A 19,302-nucleotide genomic window follows, 5' to 3' on the forward strand; every position below is an offset into this window, starting at 1 on the left:
CAGTCGAGTCTGACTCTTTGCAACCCTGTGGACTGTAGCCCACCAGGCTACTCTGCCCATGGGATTCTCCAGGCAAGAATATTGGAAAGGGTACCATTTCCTCCTCCAGGGATCTTCCCAACCCACAGATTGAGCCTGTGTCTCTTGCGTCTCCTGCATAGGCAGGCAGATTCTTTACCACTAGTGCCACCTGGGAAGCCCTCAGATATACATGGTGCTTTCAAAAATAGAAGAAAGTAATATATAAAGGTTTAGCTCAAAATGGCTGAGATGTTATGTGTTTTTCAGAAATACTTCTGTTAGCACAGGCCATAGATTCTGAACTGAAAACAGTGTTAAAGCAAGTCTATATACAGTAAAATGTCAGAAAATTTAGGAGCAGTGACCCCATAGGAGACTGACCCAGACTTGCCTATGAGTGTCCAGGAGTCTCCGGTGGAGACATGGGTTGGCAGGGGCCTGCTGCAGGGTTGGAGGCACTGAGGTCAGCAATGCATGCAGGGGGCCTTCTGAAGGAGGTCGCCGTTATCTTCATTACCTCCACCATAGTTTGCTCTCAGGTCAAACAACAGGGAGGGAACACAGCCCTCCCTGCCCATCAACAGAAAGTTGGATTAAAGATTTACAGGGCATGGCCCTGCCCATGAGAACAAGACCCAGTTTCCAGTCAGTCTCTCCCATCAGGAAATGTCCATAAACCTCTTATCCTTCTCCATCAGAGGGCAAACAGAATGAAAACCACAGTCACAGAAAATGAATCAATCTGATCACATGGACCACAGCCTTGTCTAACTCATAGAAACTATGAGCCATGCTGTATAAGGCCACCCAAGTCAGACGGGTCATGGTGGAGGGTTCTGACAAAAGGTGGTCCACTGGAGAAGGGAATGGCAAACCACTTCAGTATTCTTGCCTTGAGAACCCCATGAACATCATGAAAAGGCAAAAAGATAGGACACTGAAAGATGAACTCCCCAGGTCAGTAGGTGCCCAATATGCTGCTGGAGGAGAGTAGAGAAATACTCCAGAAAGAATGAAGGGATGGAGCCAAAGCAAAAACAACCCCCAGTTGTGGATGTGACTAGTGATGAAAGTAAAATCTGACATTGTAAAGAACAATCTTATGTAGGAACCTGGAATGTTAGGTCCATGAATCAAGGCAAATTGGAAGTGGTCAGACAGGAGATGGCAACAAAGAACATCGACATTTTAGGAATCAGCAAACTAAAATGGACTGGAATGGGTGAATTTAACTCAGATGACCATTGTATCTACTACGGTGGGCAAGAATCCCTTAGAAGAAATGGAGTAGCCATCATAGTCAATAAAGAGTCCTAAATGCAAAACATGTGTGCAATCTCAAGAATGACAGAATGATCTCTGTTTGTTTCCAAGGCAAACCATTCAACATCACAGTAATTCAACTCTATGCCCCAACCAGTAATGCTAAAAAAGCTGAAATTGAAAAGTTCTATGACGACATACAAGATCTTCTAGACTAACACCCCCAAAAGATGTCCTTTTCATTATAGGGGACTGGGATGCAAAAGTAGGAAGTCAGGAGATATCTGGAGTAACAAGCAAGTTTGGTCTTGGAGTACAAAATGAAGCAGGGCAAAGGCTAACAGAGTTTTGTCACTGGTCATAGCAAACACCCTCTTGCAACAATACAAGAGAAGACTCTACACATGGACATCATCGGATGGTCAACACTGAAATCAGATTGATTATATTCTTCACAGCCAAACATGGAGAAGCTCTATACAGTCAGCAAAAACAAGACGGGGAGCTGACTCTAGCTCAGATCATGAACTCCTTATTGCAAAATTCAGACAAAAATTGAAGAAAGTAGGGAAAACCATGACACCATTCAGGTATGACCTAAATCACATCCTTTATGATTATACAGTGGAAGTGACAAATAGATTCAAGGGATTAGATCTGATGGACAGAGTGCCTGAAGAACTGTGGACAGAGGTTCCTGACATTGTACAGGAGACAGGGATCAAGACATCCCCATGAAAAAGAAATGCAAAAAGAAAAATGGTTGTCTGAGGAGGCCTTACAAATAGCTCAGAAAAGAAGAGAAGCTAAAGGCAAGGGAGAAAAGGAAAGATATACCCATTCGAATGTGGAGTTCCAAAAAATAGCAAAGAGAGATAAGAAAACCTTCCTCAGTGACCAAAGCAAAAAAATAGAGGAAAATAATCAAATGGGAAAGACTAGAGATCTCTGCTAGAAAATGAGAGATACCAAGGGAACATTTCATGTAAAGGTGGGCTCAATAAAGGACAGAAATGGTATGGACTTAACATAAGCAGGAGATATTAAGAAGAGGTGGCAAGAATACACAGAAGAACTATACAAAAAAGATTTTCATGACCCAAATAACTGTGATGGTGTGATCACTCACCTAGAGCCAGATATCCGGGAATGTGAAGTCAAGTGGGCCTTAGGAAGCATCACTATAAACAAAACTAATGGAGATGATGAAATTCCAGTTGAGCTATTTCAAATCCTAAAAGATGATGCTGTGAAAGTGCTGCACTCAATATGCCAGAAAATTTGGAAAACTCAGCACTGGCCACAGGACTCGAAAAGGGTAGCTTTCATTCCAAATCCAAAGAAGGGCAATGCCAAAGATTGTTCAAACTACCGCACAATTGTACTCATCTCACACACTAGCAAAATAATGCTAAAAATTCTCCAAGGCTTCAACAATATGTGAACCATAAACTTCCAGATGTTCAAGCTGGATTTAGAAAAGGCAGAGGAACCAGAGATCAAATTGCCAACATCTGTTGGATCATCAAAAAAGCAAGAGAGTTCCAAAAAAACATCTACTTCTGCTTTATTGACTATGCCAAAGCCTTTGACTGTGTGGATCACAACAAACTGTGGAAAATTCTTAGAGATGGTAATACCGGACCACCTTACCTGCCTGTTGAGAAATCTTTGTGCAGGTCAAGAAGCAACAGTTAGAACTGGACATGGACAACAGACTTGTTCCAAGTTGGGAAAGGAGTACGTCAAGGCTGTATGTTGTCACCCTGCTTATTTAACTTATATGCAGAGTACATCATGAGAAATGCCAGGCTATATGAGGCACAAGCTGGAATCAAGATTACTGGGAGAAATATCAATAACCTCAGATACACAGATCACACCACACTTATGGCAGAAAGCGAAGAAGAACTAAACAGTTTCTTGATGAAAGTGAAAGAGGAGAGTGAAAAAGTTGGCTTAAAACTCAACAGTCAGAAGACTAAGATCATGGCATCGGGTCCCATCACCTCATGGCAAATAGATGGGGAGACAATGGAAACAATGAGAGACTTTATTTTTGGGACTCCAAAATTACTGCAGATGGTGACAGCAGCTATGAAATTACAAGACGCTTGCTCCCTTGGAAGAAAAGCTATGACCAACCTAGATGGCATTTTAAAAAACAGAGACATTACTTTGCCAACAAAGGTCCATGTAGTCAAAGCTATGGTTTTTCCAGTAGTCATGATGTATGGATGTGAGAGTTGGACTATAAAGAAAGCTGAACATCAGAGAATTGATGCTTTTGAACCTTGGTATTGGAGAACTCGTGAGAGTCCCTTGGACTGCAAGGAGATCAAACCAGTCAATCCTAAAGGAGATCAGTCCTGAATATTCATTGGAAGGACTGATGCTGAAGCTGAAACTCCAATACTTTGGCCACCTGATGCAAAGAACTGACTCATTGGAAAAGACCCGGATGCTGGGAAAGATTGAAGGCAGGGGGAGAAGGGAAGGACAGAGGATGAGATGCTTGGATGGCATCACTCACTCTGTGGCCATGAGTTTGAGCAAGCTCCGGGAGTTGGTGACGGACAAGGAGGCCTGGTGTGCTGCAGTCCATGGGGTCACAAAGAGTCAGACATGGCTGAGCGACTGAACTGAACTGAAACTTGAAATTGAATGTATGGCTTTTTTGGATGCTAGAGTATCTATATATATCTCTGACTTTAATAAGGTTGGTGTATAATAGAGGGTAGGAAATAAGCTTAAACCTGGTCAACACTATGGTTGTGAGCATTTGGGTGGAAGGGCTTATTTTCGGCTTCAGCTGAACTGATGATTGGTCATGTATTCAGTTGAAAACTCTTTAACGTAAAAAATCATTTAGTGAGTTTATGTGATAAAATGAAACAGTTCCTGATCTCAAGTAACTTGAAGTTGTGTGTGGGGTGCATACATGTAATTTTCTGCCAGTTAAAGGCAGCAGGAGCTAAAATGATAGTGTCGTGACCAAGATATCATTGGAACAGAGATAAGGCTCATTTAAATGCCGTGTATAGGAGGGTCAAATAGACATTTTTGGAGAAGGTGACACCTAAGATAAATCTTAAAGAATGAGTAGAAATTTAGCAGGCAAAGGATGTTTCAGCTTGAGGGTGGCAGTATGAGGAAGATTTAGAGATTAGAAATTGGATGGTTGGTCAGGTATAACTTTGAGAATTTTACTGAGAGTTATATAGCTCATGGTTCATTGTCATCACTGTTATGTAAAGCACTGTTTCCAAAGTAAAATCCTTAGATTGCTTATATTCATATTACAAAGAAAGCATGTTAAAAATATAAAATCTAGATTCCAGCTGAAACCTTGAAAGTAGAATTTCTGAAAATCCTAATCTTTACCAAGCCTCACAGATGGTTATTATGAGCATTATAAGTAGACAAACACTGATTTAGATCAAAGAGAGAACCCAGATTAAAGAAAACCTCCTGATAAAAAAAAACTTTATCTTAAATTTATATTAGGAAGCAATAGTGTAATCAACATATATTGAGGGAGGCCAATTAAAATAGTATGTAACTTAGAAGAAAGTTTGCTTTTATAGACAACAAAGGGCAATGTTGTCTAGTCACTGAGTAGCGTTTGACTCTTTTGGGACCCCAGGGACTGTAGCCTGCCGAGATCCTCTGTTTATGGGGTTTTCCAGGCAAGAATACTGCAGTGGGTTATCATTTCCTTCTCCAGGGCATCTTCTTGACCCAGGGATTGAACCCAAGGCTCCTGCCACAACCCCTGCATTGGCAGGCGGGCTCTTTACCACGGAGTCACCTGGGACGCCCCCAGATATTGAATATAACAAGAGACAGCCAAAGAGCAATAAAAGGATTTAGGAGAAACTGACAGCAACAGGGTGTATGTTAAAACGTAAGCATTGTTCTAATAGGTGTAAATGCATTATGTAATTTTAGGTAGAAGTGGATTCTGTTGTCGTGCCTTTGCCCTTTTCAAATCAAGATCTGTCCATAGAGGATTCTGGTTCAATGTATGTGATTACTACTCCAGATGGACTAATCATAAAGTGGACTCATCTTACGGGGATCGTAGACATTCATTTTGGCTCTCAATTTAACTTGTCATCCTACACAGAAGGACTCTGTGGTGAGCACTGCTTTTCAAATATCTCCTTCTTCTTTTTTTTCTGTTCACATTACACAGCTTTGACCCCTCATTCCCTGCTTTGTTTGGATTGGAGAGATGTTACTAACTCTCAGTACCTCACCTAAATACTGAAGGAAACAGTCTTTCTGTAAATGGAAAGGAAGAAACAAGATAATACTGTTCAACTTGGGTGTTTTTAAGAGATACATCCTTACCACTATTGCTACAATACTGTTTGCATTCCTACTGTCTCATCTTTATTAAGCATTAATGAAGTGTCAGGTATTATTTTACAAACTTTAACTCATTCTATTCTAGCAGTAGCCGTAATAAGTAGTCACCAGTGTTAATTTATAAGTGATAAAAATGAGGCATAGAATAATTAAAAACTTAACTTTGTTTCTTAGTTACTTTTTAAAGTTTGAAATCAAAGAAAGCTTAGTTAAGTCATCTTGAAAGGTATGTTCACAGAACACAATGTTCTGAATATTAGTCCCAGTTTTGTTATGAAGTGTAAAGCCTAGATGTACCTTTACACTTAGGTTTCATATCACAATATATTATATAGATACATAGTTACAAGCCAAAGGAAACAAATCAGAAATATCTCTAGGTATGTTAAAAAAAAAAATTCTGACTGGTGTCTGCTAGGCTATCCCCTTTACAGATGTTTAAGTGAACATCAGTTTCCTTATCTTTTAAATGAGAATAGTAAAATCTACCTTCAAGATTGTTAGAATTGAATGTGAAAGTTAATGTAAAACTCTGAAGACATTGTTTAATGAAGTCAATAAATATTAGCTTAGCATAAGTATACCTATTTTAAGCTCACTAAATATTAATTGAGTAAAACTTTATGAATGAGTTTCTGAGTATCTGACCTTATGCTTGATTCTGACGACTCAAAAGAAAGAGACCAGGTCCTTGCTCTCAACAAACTGCCTGAAATACCCAAATTTCTTCTTCAAGAAATGTAAAGCCTTTAGTGGAAATTTTGGCTAAAATGGTTGATAATGTCCTTGCCTGCTTAGAGCATGCCAAACGTAGCCCAACCTTCTCTGGTGACTTAAGTTATCGTTGTGAATATAGTTATTGAGTATGCATTGTATTGTGTGTACATAAAAATTCAATAGGTATTACTGAATAATAACTCAGAGACATTGGGAATGCATATTTTTTCTGATTTATCACTTCTGTGTGCTGTGACTTCTGTTTGATTTTCATGTTTGTTTTCTTTTACTGTCAGCTCGTGCTTTTATGGAGACAGTATGCTAACTGAAGTCTTAACTAATCACTACAGAGAAGGGGCTAGGGTCCCCTAACAAAGGTCACCCTCCAAACTTCTACAGTGGGAGAGCGGTGGTTTGTTTAAAGAAAAGCAGGATGCTGGCTGACAGAGTTGTAGTGACCCAAATTGAGCATGGACACTGGAATGGGAGGTCTATATTGACAACTTGTTCTACAAAGAAATGTGAGGTCTGCAGGCGTGGTGGCTGCAGGGGCAATGAAAACGTATTTTTACTAGCAATTACCTTTCCCCAGGAGAGTTTAGACTTTTAAAATGGCTGTTTTACAGTATAGTTGACTTAACTTGAGGTATTTTAATTTTTGTTTGTTTTGGTTATTTATTGATGTATTTTTCACCGTATTCAGTCTCCTGTATATTTACAGGTGTGGGGCAACTATGGCAGCAGAAACCCTTATTGATCTTGATATAACTGCTTGAGGATTAAGATTTGATACTTGTAAAAAATGTTTAACTCATATCTTTTATAGCTAGGAGTCCTAGAAATTAAGAAAAACTTATATCTTAAAGTAGAGAGGAATTCAGGTAAGGTAAGATCAGGATCTAGGTTCATTTCTCTCTACTTCCCTTGGCTTTGCACTTGACTAGGTAAAAAGTAAGTTATGCCTGCTAGTTTGGGGAATACCTCATCAGATTTAAGAACTACTTCTTAAATTAGGAGATAGTGGATAGTGAAAGAGCACTGAGACAGGATCAATCTTCTCTTTGTTCTCCTATGATCTTTTCACAAATCTTGACTTCTAGGATCATGGTTTCTTTCTTACCTGGTTAAGGAAGCTCTACACTATTTAGTCCATGTGTAATTTTTTTTAAAAAATCTATTAACATTAGAGTCAAAGGACATAAATTTGGTACTTGATTCAGTAAATTACTTATTCATTTTAAAGCAGTTATTTGAGCTGATTTATTTCTGCTGGCTATATTAGGTTAAAGTGAAAAGAATTTTCTTTTAAATGTCACACATCTTTTTAGGAAATTGCAATGAAGATCCAGATGACGATCTAAGGATGCAAAATGGCACAATCATTACAAATATGGAAGACATAGAATTGTTTATTGAGAGCTGGGAAATTGAGAAATCATTTGAAGTAACAACAAGAAGGCCTGTGAGAAACTGTACTGAGCATGACTGTAGTCACTGCCTTGAGTTATTAAATAGAAGAGTTTTCATCCCATGCCATGATAAAGTAAGCTGAAAGCAACCATAAATCAGAACTGCTGTGTTAGACATGTTGAGAGTAAAAGCCAATAAATTCTTGTTCTTGCCATGATGTTCTTCCACTAAGAATAGTTTATCCCCAGGGGAATTCAAAATCATTTACTGTTTATTGACTTACAGAACAGGAAGAATAACTTAACTTTTCCCCCATGTATTTTTATGAACTGTATCTCCAGCTTTCAAGAAAAATGAAACTTTGTCCTATGAATAAATTCCCATAGAGGGAAGAGATGAATACTACTAGATAACTCAGCATAAAGCCCAAGACAGTGAGGCTTCAGTCAGCTGTCAGGTGTATGGCCTCTCAGGCGTGTGCTTATAATAGAATCTGCCACATGGTCAATCTAATTGTTCTCTCTTAGTCTCTGACTTCCTGACTTTAGGTGACTGGTAGATATTTATACAACCCGTATTGTTTAAAAAAAGGATCCATTGTTAGAAACAAAGGACAAGCAGATACAGCATCTCATGAATCATTAAATGAAACGTTTGTGAGTATCAGGCACCTGCTAGGCGCTGTGATAAACTCCTGTGATGCAAAGATGAGTCAGACCCTCTCCTCACTCTCCAGAAGTCTGGAAGGAAGGCAAGTCCGTGAACAGATTCATCACAGACACACTGCGGAGATGAATAGGAGCCCATGTTAGAAGCCTTCCCAGAGTTTCAGACATTTGAATTATGTGGAAGGATGTTTGCCAGGAGAGAAGAGGGAGGAGGGGAGACCGAGGCAAAGGAAACAATACGACAGGAGCTGGGTTGCTAGAAATGGCTGTGTTAGGAAAACATTGAATTAGCTTAATGCAAGACCACGGGGAGGAGTCTGGGAAGGAGAGTGAGTGACCTGTCCAAGCAGAAGGACTTCACTCTGCAGGATCTTCCATGCTCCTCCACTGATTGTGGATGCCATAGATCTCAGCCTGTCCTGTGAGTTTTCTGAGGCAAAAGGCAAAGGATGTGAAGTCATGGGATAAAAATGGTGTATCTTTCCGGGGCTTCAGTTTTACTCAGAGATTTGCAGGCAAATACATTTTAAATGTTTATGTTTTAAAGTGCATGTGTATAAAAATGAAAAAAAATTGCAAATAATTTTAAACTCATTTCAGTGCCATTGTCATCTATCTTTTTAAAGCGTAACAACTTTCAAAAATTGCTTTTTTAACTGGGAACTTATAAGATTGATTATTAAATCAGGAGACTTTTCAGCTTGACTATTCAAGGCATAGTGAAGCAACACAGGATGCCATTTAATCTGTGATAGTCCCAGCTTTCCCTTCAGATCGTCCCGGTGAATTTGACGGCAAAAGAAGGGGTACTGTTTATTTAGTTTTCCTACTTCTAATATTCATCCTCGTTTGCAAACGTCCACATAGTAGGCAGATGATCTTTTGAAAATGGAAACATGATTGGATTATTTCTCTACCTAAAATCCTTCGGGGTCTTTCACTTACTTTTAGAATACATTCTTAACTTCTCGTCAGGGCTTATAATTTCCTTTGTGCTTTGGCCGGCCTTCTTTTCCAGCTTCCTTTTGTCTACATTTTTCTGGTTGTCTAAGGTCCAGGCATTTCAGTCTCCTTTCCGTTGTTTCACTATTTCGAGATTTTCCTGTGAATGGGCTTTTGTGCCTACAGTGTCCTAAGCTGGAACACTGCTCTCCTCTGATCTCTTTAAGCATGGTGACTCCTCTTGGTTCTATATAGAGGCTTTAACTGTGAGATCCACAAGAACAGGTTTGTTTTAGTCACCTTTATATAACTTATGCATAGTAGGGTGCCTGATATGTAGTTAGGTGCCCAATAAATTGTGGAAGGATGCATAACTGAGTGGATGAATGGAGGATACAGGAGAATCAGCTGTTGTGGGGTTAGTAGAGAAAGGATACAATTTTATTATTGAACAAATTAAGTCATGTGGGACTTGAAGGCTAAAATGCCCAGAAAAATTTTGAAGCCATTCTAGATCTCAGAAGAGACTAGTTGAATCCAGAGATCAGATTTGGGGAGTTAATATAGGGAGTTTCTAAAATAACAATAACTCATGTATGATGTGCCAGGGTCTGCTCTGAACACTTTCCAAATATTAGCTCACAGCAGTCTTAAGTAGTAGTAGGGTTTTTATTAACTCTATTTAACTTATGAAGAAACTGAAGTGAAGATGTAAATGCCCAGGATGGTAGTAGAAACTGGGGAAATGAATGAGCCCAGGAAGAACATTTGTAGTGAGTAGACAGGGCTGTGGAATAAAGTATTAAGTTGCTCAGCCGTGTCTGACTCTTTGCAACCCCCATGGACAGTAGCCTGCCAGGTTCCCCTGTCCATGGGATCCTCCAGGCGAGAATACTGGAGTGGGTTGCCATTTCCTCCTCCAGGGGATCTTCCTGACCCAGGGATTGAACTCGCATCCCCCACACTGCATGGAAAAAGGGTCCAGACAAATATTCAGAATGAGGCAGGAAGAGAAGGCAACAATGAACAGACGAAAAGGCCCCAGAGTGTGGTGCTGTCAGAGTCAAAGGAGAGGGTCAAGAAACAGGGGGGCGTGCATGGCATCATAGGCTTCTGGGAGGCTGAGGGGGTTTGCAATATCAGTGTCCCTGGATTTGGCAAGTAGGGGGCCTCTTGATGATCAAAGCAAGTATTCCATGCTAAATGAAATGTTTGGAAACTGAGGAGATTCAATAGTTGAGACTAAAAAGGAGGTAATGTCTTAGTTTTCATAGATATGGACCTTGGAGAAGAAATAATGGCATATGAAAAGTATCAAGTATTTTTACCTGATACTTTGCCCTGTCCAAATAGAGCATCTGAATATAGATGCTCAATATGTTTGCTGAATAAATGAGTAGAAAATAATGCAGTAAATATTGTTACAAGTTAAATTATTTAGATTTCAGGTATCTCTAGGTCAAAACGAAATATAATCTGTAGAAAAAAATGAGTTCCTAATTAAGTTGAGGCATGATAAATTATGCAAATTGTTTGACCAATGTTCAATATTAGTCCATAATTTTTGGAGAAGCTTTTATAATCTCACTTAATGAGCAATGCCATCTAAGAAAGCTGTCAAAAAAGTGAAAGTGTTAGTCACTCAGTTGCATCCAACTTTTTGTGACACCATGAATTGTAGCCTGCCCTGCCCCTCTGTCCATGGGTTTCTCCGGGCAAGAATATAGGAGAAGGTAGCCATTCATTTCTCCAGGGAATCTTCCCGACACAGGGATCGAACTCGGGCCCCTTGCATTGAGGGCGATTCTCCACTGTGTGAGCCACCAGGAGAGAAAGCTGTTGGAGCTTTTAATGTTACATATAATGGGTCAAAGTCTTATTCAGTACATGAAAAAGAGGATATAATCCAAAATGTAATATCAGAAATAGATTTTTGCTAGGACCACATACTCAATTTCTTTTCCATCTTTGTAAAATAGGTTTATTTGTAACATAAACAATTTTGTAAAATAGACAACATTTGGGCTTTCCCAGGTGGCACTAATGGTAAAGAACCCGCCTGCCAGTGTAGGAGGCGTAAGAGACACAGGTTCGATCGCTGGGTCAGGAAGGTCCCCTGGAGAAGGCACGGCAGCCCACTCCAGTGTCCTTGCCTGGGGAATCCCAGGCACAGAGGAGCCTGGTGGGCTACAGTCCATAGGGTCTCAAAGAAGTAACTTAGCATGCACAGACAACATTTATCTTATCTAAACTGTGGGTTTAAACAATTATAAATTCAGAAGTGACATCTAATATTGTGAAAATTTAAAGCTCTAAGGCAAAGAGGAACTGTTATGAATTGCTACTACCTTTTGATTCTCCGAATAGTTTTAGTCTTGGAGAATCAAAAATCAATCTAGCTGAGGGCCTTCAGTTCAGTTCAGTTCAGTCACTCAGTCATGTCTGACTCTTTGCAACCCCATGGATGGCAGCACACAAGGCTTTCCTGTCCATCACCAACTCCCAGAGCCTAGTCAAACTCATGTGCATCATGTCAGTGATGCCATCCAGCCTTCTCGTTCTCTGTCATCCCCTTTTCCTCCCTCCTTCAATCTTTCCCAGCAGCAGGGTCTTTTCCAACGAGTCAGTTCTTCTCATCAGGTGGCCAAAGTATTGGAGTTTCAGCTTCAGCATCAGTCCTTCCAGTGAATATTCAGGGCTGATTTCCTTTAAGATTGACTGGTTAGATCTCCTGGCAGTCCAAGGGACTCTTGAGAGTCTTCTCCAACACCACAGTTCAAAAGCACCAATTCTTCAGTGCTCAGCTTTCTTTATAGTCCAACTCTCACATCCATACATGACCACTGGAAAAACCAAGGCTTTGACTAGATGGAACTTTGCTGGTAAAGTACTATCTCTGCTTTTTCATATGCCATGTAGGTTGGTCATAGCTTTCCTTCCAAGGAGTAAGCATCTTTAAATTTCATGGCGGCAGTCACCATCTGCAGTGATTTTGGAGCCCCCCAAAATAAAGTCTCTCACTGTTTCCATTGTCTCCCCATCTATTTACCATGAGACGATGGAACTGGATGCCATGATCTTAGTTTTCTGAATGTTGAGTTTTAAGCCAACTTTTTCACTCTCCTCTTTCACTTTCATCAAGAGGGCCTTTGGTTCTTCTTCTGCCATAAGTGTGGTGTCATCTGCATATCTGAGGTTACTGATATTTCTCCCAGCAATCTTGATTCAGCTTGTGCTTCATTCAGCTCAGGGTTTCTTATGATGTACTCAGAACATAAGTTAAATAAGCAGGGTAACAATATACAGCCTTGATGTATTCCTTTCCCTATTTGGAACCAGTCTGTTGTTCCACGTCCAGATCTAACTGTTGCTTCTTGACCTGCACAAAGATTTCTCAGGAGACAGGTAAAATGGTCTGGTATTCCCATTTCTTTAGAATTTTCAACAGTTTGTTGTGATCCACACAGTCAAAGGCTTTGGCGTAGTCAATAAAGCAGAAGTAGATGCTTTTCTGGAACTCTCTTGCTTTTTCGATGATCCAACAGATGTTGGCAATTTGATCTCTGGTCCCTCTGCCTGTTTTAAATCCAGCTTGAACATCTGGAAGTTTATGGTTCACATATTGTTGAAGCCTGGCTTGGAGAATTTTGAGCATTCCTTTGCTAGCGTGTGAGATGAGTGCAATTGTGTGGTAGTTTGAACATTCTTTGGCATTGCCTTTCTTTGGGATTGGAATGAAAACTGCCTTTTTCCAGTCCTGTGGCCACTGCTGAGTTTTCCAAATTTGCTGAAATATTGAGTGCAGCACTCTCACAGCGTCATCTTTTAGGATTTGAAATAGCTCAACTGGAATTCCATCACCTCCACTAGCTTTGTTTGTAGTGATGCTTCCTAAGGCCCACTTGACTCCACATTCCAGGATGTCTGGCTCTAGGTGAGTGATCACACCATTGTGATTATCTGGGTTGTGAAGATCTTTTATGTACAGTTCTTCTGTGTATTCTTGCCACCTCTTCTTAATATCTTCTGCTTCTGTTAGGTCCATACCGTTTCTGTCCTTTATTGTGCCCATCTTTGCATGAAATGTTCCCTTGGTATCTCTCATTTTCTAGCAGAGATCTCTAGTCTTTCCCATTTGATTATTTTCCTCTATTTTTTTGCTTTGGTCACTGAGGAAGGTTTTCTTATCTCTCTTTGCTATTTTTTGGAACTCCACATTCGAATGGGTATATCTTTCCTTTTCTCCCTTGCCTTTAGCTTCTCTTCTTTTCTGAGCTATTTGTAAGGCCTCCTCAGACAACCATTTTTCTTTTTGCATTTCTTTTTCTTGGGGATGGTCTTGATCCCTGTCTCCTGTACAATGTCATGAACCTCTGTCCATAGCTCTTCAGGCACTTCATCAGATATAATCCCATGAATCTATTTGTCACTTCCACTGTATAATCCTAAGGGATTTGATTTAGGTTATCACATACATAAAATAACATAACTTATCCAGGCCACAATGTGTCTCTAGGTTTCACCACAAGACTTTTGTGAAAAGATGTGGATCAATTATACCTATTTTTGGAACTATGAATGTGATGCCATTTCTGCATATGTGGCTGTATGCAACAAGTTTGACATTTGTATTCCATGGAGAACAGCTGATTACTGCTGTAAGTAGTACACTGCAAACTGTATTTTCCAACAATCAAATAACATTTCAGTTTTTTTGTGTGTGTGTCTTTCTTTTTATTTTCATCACAAAATAATTTTGTAAGAATAAAATGAATGTAAATGTAACCTATAGTTAGGGGTCATCACTCCCCCTTAAGCACCTTTTGTTTTTATCCTGGTATAAATTTAAAGTAAGGGGGAGGATCAAGAAGGTGGCGTAGCAAGACCCTGAATTCCCCTCCTCCAACAGACATACCAAAATTACAGTTACTTACAGATGAACTATCTATACGACTGACCTGAAGACTAGCAGAAAAGATATTTCACAGATAAAGAGATAAGAAAAGAACACCACCAGAATGGGTGGGAGAGGCAGCGATACAGTATGGTCAGGACCCACACCCCTTGGTCTGTGACCCACGAACAGAAGGTGTACACCACTGTAGACCTCCTTCTTAGGAAGAGAGAAGTCTGATTCCCACATTGGCCTCCCTAGCCTAGAAGTCCTGCACCAGGAAGACGAGTCCCCAGAACTTCTGGCTTTGAAAACCAGTAGTACTCTTGGCTAGAAAATCCCATGGATGGATGGAGGAGCCTGGTAGGCTGCGGTCCATGGGGTCGCTAAGAGTCGGACATGACTGAGCGACTTCACTTTCACTTTTCAGTTTCATGCATTGGAGAAGGAAATGGCAACCCACTCCAGTGTTCTTGCCTGGAGAATCCCAGGGACAGGGGAGCCTGGTGGGCTGCCGTCTAAGGGGTCGCACAGAGTCAGACACGACTGAAGTGACAGCAGCAGCAGCAGGGCTTATGCTGGGGAAAGCTGGAGACCTATAGGAAACAGAGACTCTGCCCTTAAAGGAAATGCACAAAATCGCCTGTGCTCCCAGTCCCAGAGCAGACGAAGTAGTCTGAAAGGACCCTGGGTCAGAACGACTTGCTGGTCTTGGAGAGCCTCCAGGAGAGGCAGGAGGCACCCAGGACTCCCCTGGGGATGGAGATGCTGACAGCATCCATTTCGGGAGCAGATTCTGTGATCACACTGGCACTGGCAAAAGACTGTTTTGGAATCCTTCCCCCGTCTGTTAGTTCCAGAAGCTTATCTGCCCTCCAGTGAGCCAGACCCAGCCTCAAGCCTTTCAGGATCTGCAGACAGCCATGCAGAAAGCCTGCCCCAGCCTCCGGGGTCCCCCAGACACTGTAGCATTGCAGCTTCCTGGCCACGGGCCAGCCTGGCCCACCAGGGCACCCACGGTAGCTGGCGCTGCCACCGCTGTGCGTGCACACGGGCTACTTAGGGGGCGCTCCTAGAGCACAGAGCTCTAAAGACCAGAGAGAAGCGTGCCCTCATAACAAAAACCAGAAAAGGACACCAAAGAAAAGAAAATTACAGATCAATATCACTGATGAACATGGATACAAAAGCCCTCAACAAAACATCAGCAAACTGAATTCAGCAAAACATTAAAAGAATCATGCATTCTGATGAAGGGATTTACCCTAGGGATGCCAGGGATGCTTCAGCATCTGCAATCAATCATTGTGATAAGCCACATTGCCCAACTGAAGAGTAAAAATCATCTCCATGGTTTAAAAAAAGATGTTTTTGACAAAATTCAACCTCCACTGATGATAAAACTCTCTCAACAAGCCGGGTACAGAGGGAACATAGCTCAATGTAATAAAGACCGTATTTGACAAAACTACACCCAGCATCATATTCAACAGTGAAACCTTTTCATCTCTCCCCTCCCCAGATAGAATAAAATACATAGAAAAAGAATCTATTGGAGCCTCTAGTTCCATGATTCCACTTCAGAAATAAGGCAGCTCCTGGTGTCCTCTCCCCAGGCTCTCCTCTCCCCGCAGACCCAGTTCTTGTTCAGTCGCTCAGCCGTGTCTGACTCTTTGTGACCCCATGGACTGTGGCATGCCAGGCTTCCCTGTCCATCACCAACGCCAGGAGCTTGCTCAAACTCATGTCCATCAAGTCGGTGATGCTATCTGACCATCTTGTCCTCTGTCGTCCCCTTCTCCTCCTGCCTTCAGTTTTCCCCAGGATCAGGGTATTTTCCCCCAGAGGTAATCACTATTCAAGAGTGGGGTTGCTTGATTCGTTGGGAACATATGACATCTTCAGTATCACTAGATTGTGAAATTATTCTCTGCTAGTATCTTACCGGTTTACGCCCCCGCCCTCTGCATGCTCATTTTTTTATGAGTATGGCTTTTTAAGATCACATGAAAGCGCCACGAATTCTCTGAAACATCATTTAGAAACTGCTCAGCAACAGTAGTTTCTTTTGACAGTGAAGGATTAAGCCTAAACATGTGGCATTTTTCTTTTTTAGGGCTTGGTTGAGTTGCATAGTTAAGACATATTTCTGTTCTTATTCTGAGTGGACCGCTGGATCTCTTCCCACTGCACAGAGCAGTAACTTCATAATGGTTGACTCTATATTTATGCCAACCAAAGTTGGGCTGCCTATTGGTAGTATTTATTTGATATAAATCAGATGAACTTTCCCCACTGTGACATAATACCAGCTGGACACCTGGAAGATGCTCAAAAGTACTCACTGATTGTTTTGTTTCTAATTTATGGTTACATAATGGTGAAAAATGGATTTGGAAGAGGCTGAGAGTGTGCAAAAATTTACTTTCAGAGACAAAACTGACATTTCTTCCTCTTACTAGAATTCAAGTAGGTCACTTTTATCATTACCAAATTCTGTCCTTGGTTATTCATAGCTCTGACTTGTCCAGAGGGGAAGGAATATCAACCCTGTGTGAGACCTTGTGAAGCAAGAACATGTCTGAACAGATGGTTCTATGAACATTCTTCATGTTTGAATTTAAGAGAAGACTGTGTGTGCAAAAATGGAACCATTCTTCACAGGCCAGATTCAACCCAATGTATTCCAGAGAAAGAATGTGGTAAGCAGAAAAGTAAAACAACACTTTAGGGACCCAGGAAATAAACAAATAAGACACTTTAGACTTTTTTTAAATCTTGGAGAAATGTGCTGAGAAGGGTTCATCAAAGTTCACCTAAGTGTTGGAAAGAAAATGAGTATGTTGTTCGATTGTAATATGATTTCAATCAAAGTTGCCAAAATTGGGGGATTCAGTGGTAATATGTTTTATTTCTACTTATGCCTATAATAACCAGAAAAGAATAAGGCAAATTAAGAATGAAGAGAACAGTATGTGGACTCAATTGAAATTCCAGTTATTTCATGTATTAATGATTCTGCTTTACATGAGCCTGAAATTGCGCATCTGCAAAATGTGGAAAGTAATAGGACTTATACCACAAGGTTAGTGTGAGGATACACAAAAAAATCGAAGGAATTTTGCAACAGTGCCTAGAGAAAAATAAGCACTCAAGAAGTTTCAGAAAGTGCTATTATCTGAGAGAAAACATCCAGTATTTCTGCTTTCATTTTCAACCCATTTTATTGTGACACATAGTCTCTAAGATCGTTGTGGATTTGAAAAGTGCAAAATTGAGAAAACTGCCATACAGCACTTTTTATCTATCATAAGAATCATTGTTATGGTCAAAAGTAGAGAATAATTAAAGGGAAAGGCAAGTAGAATCAAAATGCATATAAAGTTTCAGAAACAAGTTTGTATTTGCCATTGAGAGAATATTTGTGGAAGAATTTGAGAATACACAGGCACGCTTATATATTTTTTTAGGGGCCTGAGAGATTGGTTTGGTCATAAATAAAGAAAAGTTCATTGGAAGCTTGGAATATGGTGGTCACTTCATTTATCTTTATTATCCTTAAAGAACTACTAAAGGGCAATATTTGTCATTAAGTAAAATGTTCATAATAAAATGAACAGAATCATTAAACAATATTTGCTTGACTGCCTACTTTTCACATTTAGATTTTAAAGCTGGAATCTTTTGAATTTTGATTAACAAACATGTTAATGTGAGGTAGAGACTACCTTATTTTCTAATACTACTCAGTTTTTATAGTTAATATTTTAAAGCTAATTTAAATTTATGTTACTGAGTTTGTTTAAGTTAAATAAATTGTACTAGCAAGACTTAAAATGAATACAAAATAATTAACAGATCATCTTATTTGTAGAAGAGGTCACGCAAATTTACAGATAGTTGTAGAAGGGAAAAATATTTTCCATGGACTACAAAAAGTTCATTAAAGAAAAATGTAAGCTAGTAGTTGATGAACAAAAAGAAGAAGCTGCGAAAAGGTAGATAACATGACAGGTTATCTGTGCCCCTGGACCAAGTCACAGTCTGAAATCAAAACATCACAGCTTGATTTATTTTCATGCCCAAGTCCTAAGTGATATAACATTGTCTTTTTAAGCATGCACTGACAGTGAAGACCAGCCTCGAACTGCTGGTGAAGTTTGGAATGGGGGCATTGACGACTGTGCCCTGTACAAATGTTTCGCGAATGGAAGCATTATTCCCGTAGAACCTGACTGTGATGAACAGCCCTCGCCAATTTGTGAACGAGAAGCTGAAGTTGTCCTGGGCTTCGTTGATAGGTGGACCTGCTGTTCAAAGGAAGTTTGCAGTATGTATGCAGGCTGAAGCCTTATAGCCTATTAATGCCACAAAATATGTTGATATTCTTTGAGAAAAAACAGGGCATGTATGATGCTTGGTGTTAAAAAAAAATGTCCAGGGTTAAAGTAACTATTGCCATAAATTACACTTTCTCAAAGCAACTTTTACCTCATTATAGTTTTGTTGATTTTGCAAACGGACATGCAAAACTCTAGCTATTATAAATTAATAACATTCTGAAAGACATGACAAGAAAAGGGTCTGGGAGTCTTTGACTTACGATAACCAGGGTCAAAGACAATAATCGGTAACCTTAAATCTGCTGCCTTTTCACATATGACCATTCTGTGAGCTGAATGGGTTTAATTGCAGTGTAAAAACATGATAATGAGAATCCTTTTCCTGCTTTAAGTTAGAACCTCAGGATTTTAGTTGTGTACACAATTTTTTTATATTTCTGATTATTTCCAGGATGTGACATGACTTTGTGTGAAACTGCCATTCCAACATGTACAAATAGTCAAAAACTGGTTGTTGGCCATAGCCCCATTTCTTGCTGTCCACAGTACCAATGTGGTGAGTAATGAACTAGGAAAAGTGAGATTCATTGTTCACTCAGAGTAGTGGATTAGATTCTCATTTTTCTGTCTACAAAAAAATTTATCAAACATTGTTTGCAGAACTGTCTTG

General features: G+C 40.1%; 1 protein-coding gene across 1 annotated transcript in view; it reads left to right on the plus strand.

Annotated features, from left to right (window-relative positions):
• OTOGL (otogelin like) overlaps positions 1 to 19,302 on the plus strand; it is a 169,607-nt gene that overhangs the window by 126,736 nt on the left and 23,569 nt on the right. Inside the window, exons 42-47 of the mRNA XM_043880323.1 lie at positions 5,236 to 5,425; positions 7,704 to 7,918; positions 13,912 to 14,053; positions 16,806 to 16,991; positions 18,407 to 18,619; positions 19,084 to 19,188. Of these exons, the coding sequence (XP_043736258.1) occupies positions 5,236 to 5,425; positions 7,704 to 7,918; positions 13,912 to 14,053; positions 16,806 to 16,991; positions 18,407 to 18,619; positions 19,084 to 19,188 (1,051 nt within the window). The remainder of the gene's footprint in view (positions 1 to 5,235; positions 5,426 to 7,703; positions 7,919 to 13,911; positions 14,054 to 16,805; positions 16,992 to 18,406; positions 18,620 to 19,083; positions 19,189 to 19,302) is intronic.

This window comes from Cervus elaphus, chromosome 3 (assembly GCF_910594005.1).
Source record: "Cervus elaphus chromosome 3, mCerEla1.1, whole genome shotgun sequence".
Lineage (NCBI taxonomy): Eukaryota > Metazoa > Chordata > Mammalia > Artiodactyla > Cervidae > Cervus > Cervus elaphus.